The 10,834-nt window shown below is 37.2% G+C and overlaps 1 protein-coding gene across 3 annotated transcripts; it reads left to right on the top strand.

Annotated features, from left to right (window-relative positions):
- Nucleotides 1-3,452: 3,452 nt before the first annotated feature.
- Nucleotides 3,453-9,988, top strand: scdb (stearoyl-CoA desaturase b). 3 transcript variants are annotated; one of them, XR_013818397.1, is made up of 7 exons: nt 3,657-3,797; nt 4,015-4,214; nt 5,472-5,602; nt 5,940-6,145; nt 7,211-7,443; nt 8,444-8,539; nt 8,981-9,988. XR_013818397.1 is itself a non-coding variant. In XM_079842360.1 (6 exons), the coding sequence occupies exons 1-6, from the start codon at nt 3,778-3,780 to the stop codon at nt 9,178-9,180; spliced, it is 990 nt and encodes a 329-aa protein (XP_079698486.1). In that variant the 5' UTR covers nt 3,453-3,777; the 3' UTR covers nt 9,181-9,988. The 3 variants fall into 3 exon arrangements, 2 of the variants coding, with proteins under 2 accessions (XP_079698486.1, XP_079698487.1); XM_079842360.1 differs by lacking the exon at nt 8,444-8,539 and having other exon boundaries at nt 3,453-3,797; XM_079842361.1 differs by lacking the exons at nt 3,657-3,797; nt 8,444-8,539 and adding an exon at nt 3,817-3,902.
- The last annotated feature ends 846 nt before the right edge of the window (nt 9,989-10,834 follow it).

A 10,834-nucleotide genomic window follows, 5' to 3' on the forward strand; every position in this document is an offset into this window, starting at 1 on the left:
TTTCGGGAGGAGATTGGAGCTTTAGCTTTAATTTCTACATTTCTATAACGGTTTATTTCACACCAACATAATGAATTGTTATGCATCTGCGAGAGTGTGGGCGGGCTCTTGATAATCGCGCCTCTACTTCCTGTTCTCTACTGCGCAACTCCGGTCCCGAGATCGCTACTGCGCAGACTCGGTCCCAAGATGTCAGCGCCGTGAGCGGGCCTACGAAAGCTTCAACTATGGTCAGCGGAAGTCAATGAAGTCGCGTCGTCCATATTTTTTTACGGTCTATCATATAATCTCACCTAGTCCTGGGTCTTCCCCGAGGCCTCCTCCCAGCAGGACCTGCCTGGAAAACCTCCCTAGGGAGGTGCCCAGGGGGCATCCTTACCAGATGCCCGAACCACCTCAACTGTCTAATAAAATACATACTATATTAAAGCGTCTTTGGTGTTTCCATGGTTTCTACGGAAATCAAGGGTAGCGCGGATATGATGTCATTGACAGGTGACGCAAGGACACGGTCTGTAACACTAAATGGCTGATTTCTCTGGATTTAAACATTGTTGGAAACGTTTGAGATAATGTAAGTACACAGGTCAACAACATATATAACATTGTTCAAGTGGATTTTGGATATTTTAATCTAAAAATCTTACATATTGTGCCTTTAAACAACCATGTAGGAAGACGCATCATGGCAATATTCCAGGATGGATACAAGATCTTGCCCAAAAATGGATGCACCTCTTAATGGAAATAAATGTTGTGATGTTATTTCCACCAAGAGGTGCATCAATTTTTGGTCAAGATCTCGTATTGACAATGCAAGAGTCAAGCACTCTTTAAAGTCTATTCAGAACATTCCAAAGACTTTCGATGAATTTAAGGTCTGGATTTTAAGTGCCAGTACATGTGTGAAAACGATTCTTCATGCTCCCTCCCTCCTAACCATTCTTTCACAATTTAAGATGACGAATGTTGACATTGTCATCCTGGAATATGGCAATGATGTGTCTTCGTTGTTTAAGAAATGAGAAGCTACACACTCCATCAATTGGGAGTAGAAGAACTGTTGCCAAACAACATACTAGAAACATATTAATCACTGCAATAATAAACCAATCATAATTACATAATCAATCTTAAGCGATCAGGCATAACTTTATGACCGGTGAAGTGAATAAGACTGATTATCTCACACTTATCATCACGGCACCTATTAGTGGGTGCGATATATCAGGTAAATGGACTGCATTTATATAGCGCTTTCAACAAACCCATGGCCATCCAAAGCGCTATACATCTTGCCTCACATTTACCCATTCATACACAGACGGCGGTGTCAGCCATGCAAGGCGCCATCCAGCTCGTCGGGAGCAGCTGGGGTTAGGTGTCTTGCTCATGGACACCTCGACACTTGGTCAGGTGGAACCGGGATTGAACCACCAACCTTCCGGTTTGTAGACAACCTACATGAACCACTGAGCCGCCCCTACCAAGTGAACATTTTGTCCTCAAAGTTAATGTGTTAGAAGCAGGAAAAATGGGCAAGCGTAAAGATTTGAGCGAGTGGGCATGTGAGCATCAGAACTGGACCACGGAGCAATGGAAGAAGGTGGCCTGGTCTGATGAATCATGTTTTCTTTAACGTCACGTGGATGGCCGGTGCGTGTGTGTCTCTTACCTGGGGAACACATGGCACCAGGATGCACTATGGGAAGAAGATAAGTCAGTGGAGGCAGTGTGATGCTTTGGGGCAATGTTCTGCTGGGAAATCTTGGGTCCTGCCATCCATGTGCATGTTACCTTGACACATACTACCTAGTACCTAAGGATTGTTGCAGACCATGTACACCCTTTCATGGAAACGGTATTCCCTGGTGGCTGTGTGCTGAACAAATAAGTCCGATCCATGGAGGCCCCACCTCGCACGTTAACATCTTGGTGCCAGATACCAGAGCACACCTTCAGGGGTCTAGTGGAGTCCATGCCTCGACGGGTCAAGGCTGTTTTTGCAGCAAATGGTGGACCAACACAATATTAGGAATATAATGTTATGGCTGATCGGTTTATATTTGATACATCACCCAGTCTTATTGCAAATCTATTTTTAATTTAGTAATTGAAATGTATTTAATTTACTAATGAAGTGTAAGATAAAGCTGTTACAATTTTTACTGCTTTTAAAATTATTTTACATTATGTGTGTAGTGTGTGTAATGTATTTATGTTATATATGTTTGTTTGTTTGTTTGTTTGCAGACCCCTTACATTATCACTAGGGGGTACTATTGCGTCATCCCTCCATCTTGTGCAGTGCTCATACTTGTAAATGTAAAGACAGCTTATGTATATATGTATAAATACAGGATTTGTGAAGTCTGATGGTATCAAGTTGGTTGTGACATAGGACACATTCCTTAAGCATTAACAGAAAGTTCACAGATGCACTACAGTGCACCACAGAATAATCCAATCATTACTAGCACAATTATGTGCCGGATAGACATTTTCATGTGCCATGCTCTCTCTCTTTTAGTTTGGACATGAAGTATGGCACAGTTACGTGTGACTGAGAAGGTCCGATGATTTTGATGAAGCAACAAAATCAGCTACTGAACTAGACGTGCACCGATCGAGCAATCATCATGTAAATGGTTTACTTTTTGACCAGATTCACAAGACTGAGCCGTTTTGTGCAGTAGTCTGTCACAGTTAATGAGTGCAAAATACTTTTTTACAATTTGTTCAGCAGTACATTTTGAAATTGGTGATGAGATATGAGAAAATGATAGCCCCTTCCCCACTGCAGGAACTGATGCTTGTTTGAGGAACTCTAGAGTTGTAATTTTAGCACATATGTTGCATAGTTCCTCTCTTGTAACTGTTTTAGCACAAGCTTTTCTTTAGAGGAACGACATGTCAAATGGCTTGTGTTCACCAGAATGAACTAATAACAAAATAATCTCTTATTCTTAGATAATATTTCAATGTTTGCATTTAAATTACATTTACATAAAAACTTATTTGTATTTTAGCATCGTGACACTGACACTTTAAAAAATAATGGTTCCAAAATGAGGTTTTCACAGTGGTGCAATAGAAGAACCAGAGAGTCCCCAGAGAAAGTTTCAGTGAACAGGTCTTAAAATAACCTTCTTTTTTTGTCTTAGTGTGAAGAACATTTTAATAATCTAAAGAAACATTTTCCAAAATAAAGACCCTTTTATGCAATGACAAAGTTCCATGGATGTTAAAGTTCTTCATGGAACCATCAAGAACCTTTCTTTTTAATTAAGTGTGTATCACCACATTTACAGATATAGTCATATGCAGAATTATATTATATTTCAGTTTTAAATTGAAACGTGTGAGCATAGCCTACATATGATCCATTCTAACTCGAACAGATGCCCATAACATAATTTTTTATGTCTCATTGTTTTGGCAAAATAGCCCATATTGATTAAGGAAATAGCCTACGTTTGTGCTAGAAAGGCAGGCATTTCCTAATTTACTCATGGGCTTTGTTGTGGCCTGATCTGTTTCACACAGTGAGAATAAACAGCTGAAATGTTGCCTATCAAAAACCAGCGTTCATGGCGTCCACAACATGAGCATCAGATAACCGGGGAACCAATGAAACTGGAAGGGCAGGATGGCATCCTTTCAGCCGCGCCCAATTGCATCATTTTAAACGAAATCAGAGGCTTAGACACGCCAAAAATTAAATCTCTCGACACGAGAACCTGCCAGCTCGCATCAATCAAATTGCAATAATTCTTTATGGTTGTATCGCAAACAAGGTAAGCGCGTAGCAGTTTCTCGAATGCGCGTTTATTTCAGCGCGTGCCTTTTTTGTGGCAGAAGTCACACCCATTTTGTGCAGAATTTAATGGAGCCTATTCATTGTATGCATGGTTTAAGCCAGGCTTTGTCTTTTATATTGTTTATTATTGAAATGGCAGATGGCTCTTCTTTGTCGACGGTCGTTAAAATATAATCGACTCGTTCTCTTTACAGGAAACTAACGAGCATGAAAGCAATGGCCGAAACGACGACGACGACGGAGGATGTTTATGATGATGCTTACGAGGAGAAACAGGGCCCGAGACCACTACAGATCGTATGGAGAAACGTTTTATTAATGTCTCTATTGCACGTAGGAGCTCTTTATGGATTGACGATCCTTCCATCTGTATCTTTTTTAACGCTCATGTGGAGTGAGTATGCTGCGCTTATTCTGACTCAGTGTAGCAACCTGTTCATGTATTTATTAGCCTTCGTTTAAATTTGTATGGCCTACTGGTAATGTATAGAGAGACTAGGGAATGTTGTAATATGTAACATTTATGATTATCCTATCTTTGGTTGCTAAAAAAAATCCACTTTATTTCTAAATTCTTTAAGCCAATGCAAAGATAGTGCTATTGTTATGATCTACAGCCTACAAGGTGATTTGTAACACTATAGCAAATAAGGATAGTTTAAATTGTGTGCATTCATTTATTGTGAAAATCAAATGTCCTAATATAAGTAGACCTACTTAAATATTTACTATGCCATCCTCATCACCACCATAACCCTCATTTAAACATATATTTAATAAAAAAATGTGAATAATAAAATACAAATAAAAACAAATCTAGAAATAAACCTCATTAAGATATAGATATTAATATAGGCTGATAATTTTAGGAACGCATACAAATGTTAGTTACTTTCACAATTATGTTCAGTGAAAGTCTATTTTGCGCAATCTGTGTACAGTCGAAGTTATATATCGATATATTAGTGAGGATTTTGTGTCAAGTTATACAGGAAAATCTGCTGATTTGTCTTTTAACATACAGCCTTACAATGTCTGCTGTCACCTCATGAGACTGGTGGTCATTGTGTGATTTAACAGAACACCTATATCTCATGCATAATTGTTAACTGAAAAACACTTCCATGTTTTCCCCTTCTTGTTGTGTTGTTACAGATTCAAAGTTGTGATCTATTCTCAGATATTATCATTGTGTCAAAATTCAAAATATGTCAGGCCGCTTTGTCTCAGCTAAGTTTGTTATGTAGAACAATGTTAAAAACGTTTTGTAAGTATGCGTGAGTGATAGCGAGACAGTCCCGTGAATAACTTGAAATCCTACCAAAATCTAAACTGGGCTTCACTGTTGTGTACATTTTTGGCATCGCAGCAACGCACAATATTGCACCGTGACAAACAAAGAACAATTGCTGTCGAAATAGGCTCTCCATTGTAAATTGAGCGGGGTCATAACAGTGTGGCCTTCTTCACAGTCTGTGGCCTGTTATCCCACATCGCTTGCAGCCTGGTCTGACAACACACAGCGAGACATTCGGTCCTCTCATAGAACGAATTAAGGGCGCACACACCGTTAAACACTATAGAAGCTGTGTGTAGTTCAGACTAATTTGTTTTTAAACATTCTTTTCTGTTTTCTCTCTTAATGTGACAGCGGGAGTGTGTTTCATAGTAAGTGCTCTTGGAATTACCGCCGGCGCCCATCGCCTTTGGAGCCACAGGTCCTTCAAAGCCTCATTGCCATTACGAATCTTCCTAGCGGTTGCAAACACTATGGCTTTTCAGGTAAAACATTTTTATGTGGATGAAACAATCTTCCACATTAAATTATGCAATGTGAATGCTGCTCAGATGGAGGTGGCGGCTAGAGTGGTCAAAGATCTGGGCTAATAGGTTCAAACCCCACAAGAGCCGAACGATCACCATTGTGCCCTTTGAGCAAAGCAATTAACCCCAGGACATTCACCTGAGATTGTCCCTGTAATAAGTGTACTGTAAATCACTTTGGATAAAAGCATCTGCCAAATGACTACTTATACTTACACTTGCTGGATAGGTTTATTACTCTTTTTGCAGCTTTCATTCACGTGTACTTCACTGATGTGTATATATATCCTTTTAGAATGATATCTATGAGTGGGCCAGAGATCATCGTGTCCACCACAAGTTTTCAGAGACCGATGCGGACCCACACAATGCCCGCAGAGGTTTCTTCTTTGCTCACATCGGCTGGTTGCTGGTCCGCAAACACCCAGAAGTGATTGACAAAGGATGTAAACTGGAGCTCACTGACCTTAAAGCAGATGGGGTTGTAATGTTTCAGAGGAGGTCAGTAAAAAAAAAAATGTGACTGCTTCAAATCAGTTTTATAATCTTCTCAGCTACATTAAAGGTCAAAAGTTTGGGGTCAGTACTTTTTTTTTCCCTTTCTTTTTAAAGAAATTAGTACTTTTAGTGAGGAAGGACACATTAAATTGTTTAAAAGTGACAGTAAAGACCATTTATATTTCAAATAAATGCTGTTCTATTGAACTTCATTCATCAAAGTATTCTGAAAAAATTACTGATAATGATAAGAAATGTTTATTTAGCTGCAAATCAGCATATTACAATGATTTCTAGAAGACTCTGAAATTCAGCTTTGCTATCACAGGAATAAGTTACATTTTAAAATATAATACAATAGGAAAACATTTAATTACATTTCTCAATTACTGTTTTAATGTATTTTTGATCCAATAAATGCAGCCTTGGTGAGAAACTACGTCTTCTTATTGACCTCAAACTTTTGAGCAATGGATACAGTACTTTTGCTTCATAAAATGTTTTTCTCTCTAATATAACATAAATTACTATTGCTTTATTTTGGCTATTAAAATCTTCGTATTTATGTATTTTGATAAACTCAAAACTGCTACAATTGATGAACACTATCTGATACAATAGCGCTGAATAATTGAATCAGTGGATGAAATCCTGTGAATGTACAAGACAGGAAAAACTTTGATCCAGGTTTTGTCAGTGCTTATGAACTAAAAAGGTTTTTAGTTAAAATATGCATTACACCTCTGCGACCCTGTCATTAGGAGTGCCCATCTGAACCAGGCCACATATTTGGCACTAGCTAGTGTGGATTAATCAATATCCCTTTCCATCACTTTGAATGACGTCCAACAAAAGTGCTGAGCTTTTTGATAAAGGTTTAAGAACGTGTCTTGTAGAATTGCCAGATCAGATAATGGGAGAATAGCTGGTTAGTCAGCATTTCAAACTCCGTGTTGTGGTCTAGCTGAGGTTTAACAGCTGTTGTTAATTCAGAAACTCTGTTACATACAATAGAAGAACAGCAATCGGAATGTTTGTTTTGAATATCTTACATTTCTGTGTCCCTAGGCATTACAAGTTATCTGTGCTGGTGATTTGCTTTCTCATCCCCACACTTGTACCTTGGTACTTTTGGGGAGAGAGTCTTTTGACCGGTTACTTTGTCCCTTGTCTGTTGCGATACACTGTGGTCCTTAATGCGACCTGGCTGGTCAACAGTGCAGCTCACATGTGGGGAATGAGGCCCTATGACAACAACATCAATCCCAGAGAGAACAAGTTTGTTGCCTTTAGTGCCATTGGTAAGAACAATGTCTTTTCTTTTCCAGTTTAAAGGGATCGTTCACCTAAAAATGAAAATCCTGTCATCATTTACTCACACTCAAGTTGTTCCAAACCTGTATAAATGTCTTTGTTCTGCTGTTCACAAAGGAAGATATTTGGAAGAATGTTTGTAACCAAGCAGATCTCGGCCCCCATTGACTACCATAGTAGCCGAGATCTGCTTAGTTACAAACATTATTCCAAATATCTTCCTTTGTGAATAGCAAAACAAAGAAATGTATATAGGTTTGGAACAACTTGAGGGTGAGTAAATGATGACAGAATGTTCATTTTTGGGTGAACTATCCCTTTAAAAAAAATTGTATTCATAATTTATTTTGAATGATCTTGTTTGCACATGTATTTATTGGGTAACACTTTATTTTAATGGGCCCCTTTTGAACATTCTGTTGACTATAAGTAATGTTGTACCTATGTGTCAACTAACTCTCATTAGAGTATTAGTAGACTGTCTACTTAATATCTGTTAACTCTTTGCTCTGATGGTCCCCCAACCGACATTCTACTGACTATATGTATCTTTGCAACTTCATGTCAACTTTTTCTAACCCTAACCAGTCTACTAATACTCAACTAACACCCTAATGAGAGTTAGTAGACATGTTGGTGCAACATTATAGTCAACAGAATGTGTTAAAGGGACCATCAAAATAAAGTGAAAATATTTATTTGTATATATGTAAATATATGGAAGCAGTTAAGGCTCTACATATTTTTAAATAAAATATATTAATAGTATATAGCTATTCAATAATATTCATATTATTAAAGCCATACCAATACATTTAATCACACAAAAAGTACAGGATATTGTACTTGAATACCTTATGCTCACCAAGGCTGCTTTTATTTAATCAAAATTACAGTAAAAGCTGTAATATTGTGAAATATTATTGCAATTTAAAATAACTGTTTTCTATTTGAATACATTTTAAAATTTAATGTATTCCTTTTCAGCAGCCATTACTCTAGTCTTCAGTGTCTCATGATCAGTGTCGGGAAAAGTTACTTTTAAAAGTAATGCATTACAATATTCTGTTACTCCTTGGAAAGGTAACAAATGATTTTTTTTATGGAGTTACTTTTGCCTTACATTTTCTCACTTAGGCTGTGATTACTTTTTAATAACAAAAACAGTTATATTTTTGGCAAATGTAAAGGTCCTTTCATACCAAAAGTTAAATGATTATTCCTCAGTAACTTGCGTTACTTATTTGAAAAAAGAACCTCAGGTATTTTGTATATTTAAAAGTAATCTAATTATGTAACTGAAGTTACTTGTAATGCATAAATTGTAAGCCCCCAACACTGCACATGATGCTTCAGAAATCATTCTAATAAGCTGATTTGGTGCTCAAAAACACTTCTTATATTATCAATGTTGAAAACGGTTCGTGATACAGTTGTCAGGAGTCTTGATGAATAGAAAGAACAGCATTTATTTGAAATAAACTTATTTTATATGTACTGATTGGAAATGCAATTTCATTTCAGGTGAAGGATTTCACAACTATCATCACACATTCCCCCATGATTATGCCACAAGCGAGTTTGGCAGTCGGCTGAACTTGACCAAAGCGTTTATCGATCTTATGTGCTTCTTTGGACTGGCCAAGGATTGCAGGAGGGTAACTCCTGAGACCATCATGGCCCGTGTTCAACGCACCGGTGATGGCAGCCACAAAAGTGGTTGATTTGATCAGTACATAATAAACAAACAAACAAACAAAGAAAAAAGTTGTAAGCCAACATATACAAAAGCATTTCTTAGTGTGCAGTGAAGATTGATCTGTATACGCTCTCATATGAAATAAGAAACTCTAGAGTGTGTCGGACTAATATGTGTTCTTAAGAATTCTTTCCTTTTCATGACTGTGGGGGATTATTTTCGGAGATGGGAAAGGCCATAGATTGGGAGGATAATTATGTCTCAGTCTGCCTCAAGAGGCAAGAGATGGTACTTCACTAGTTAAGCAGCCATGTGCCTCATTACAGCCCTCTCTCATGAATAGGTTTCTCTGGCTAAGTTACAGTTCTGATTAAATAAATATCCTTCCAGAGAGCTATGCATGCTGTAAAATTAAGATGACATGCTATTCATATAATGGCACTACATTTCCTTAAGTGATATTTTCTGAAACACCCACTGGTGCAACTTGGACACATCATCAGTGATAAATTCTGTTTAGAATAGTTTTGTTAGTACTGACAGTAGGCCTAAACATGGAAATACATCTTCTGGCGTTATTGATCATATTTATTGATTATATTATTATTTAAGTAAATTATTCTACATGCCAATGCAAATGTTTTCAGATCAGTTGCGCTTATAGTGATGAATTTCCTCAAGTGAAATGAGCAATTCATCAGATATTTGCATTTCATTTTCCATATTGCATAGCTCTCTATCTGGTTTCCATGGCCTCTTGTGGTCCTGTAAAAGAGTATCTGGCAAATGTGGTGACTTCTTTTCCAGTTAAATACATTGAAGCATCAAATGACTATTTCAAGTATTATGGAAAATATTTATCCAGAAAATATTTTAGAAGAAATGTATCTGTTGGGGTAAATGTATTAAGGTGTACATTTATTCTAGCAGATTTATTCCAGGACATTTATTTGTCCTTGTTATATAATCCAAGTATTGGAATATTTAATTGTCTTCATCAGATAGTATCTTGCCCTTTGCCTTATAAAATAGGGAGATTTTGGGTTAGACTCAAAATTGAAAATGCAAAAATGATGTATAGCATCAGGAGAATCGTTATAAACTTAAGAAGTTTTAAATCTGACGTATCTTTCAGGGTGGGCTCTTTTCTTGACTCTTCTGTGATGAATGAATGACAACCTGTAGCTCCCTACAAAATGTTCCTTCTCATTAATGTTTGATAGGTTGTTTGATTTCTCCAACTATAAGAAAAATATTCTCACCAAATGCTATATTTAAAACAAGCACCTATGTTTAGGAAGGAGACAAATTGACACTATATTTTCCAGCTCAATTATTTATACAGTGTTGACCTTTGATGTCTGGGAGCCTTAATGGGCACATTTTCAAGGAATGTTGTTTCATGTTCCATAAACCAAAATTTCTATAAGGGGGAGAGTTTTGCGAGTTGTACCGTGAGTTTTGTTATGAATCAATATTAATCTTTTCTTAATTGAATAAAATGTGTGTACATCTGAACATCTGAAACTTCTTTTGTCATGCCGAACAAAGTATATTCATAAATGGGTAAAAAAAATGTTTAAGAGAAATTGAATAGCCTGATTCATCGATGAATTAAACATTCACCCGTGCGCGAAAATAAGCATAAACGCCGTGAAACATAACAACAAATATTTTCT

Source organism: Gobio gobio, assembly GCF_949357685.1.
Source record: "Gobio gobio genome assembly, chromosome: 18".
NCBI classification, from domain to species: domain Eukaryota; kingdom Metazoa; phylum Chordata; class Actinopteri; order Cypriniformes; family Gobionidae; genus Gobio; species Gobio gobio.

Bases quoted from the DNA above. Each gene is read 5' to 3' on its own strand.
- scdb (XM_079842360.1), top strand. From the start codon at position 3,778: ATGGTTGTATCGCAAACAAG. The intron at 4,215-5,471 runs GTGAGTATGCTG...TTAATGTGACAG, and splicing joins TTTTTTAACGCTCATGTGGA to CGGGAGTGTGTTTCATAGTA. The intron at 7,444-8,980 runs GTAAGAACAATG...ATTTCATTTCAG, and splicing joins TGTTGCCTTTAGTGCCATTG to GTGAAGGATTTCACAACTAT.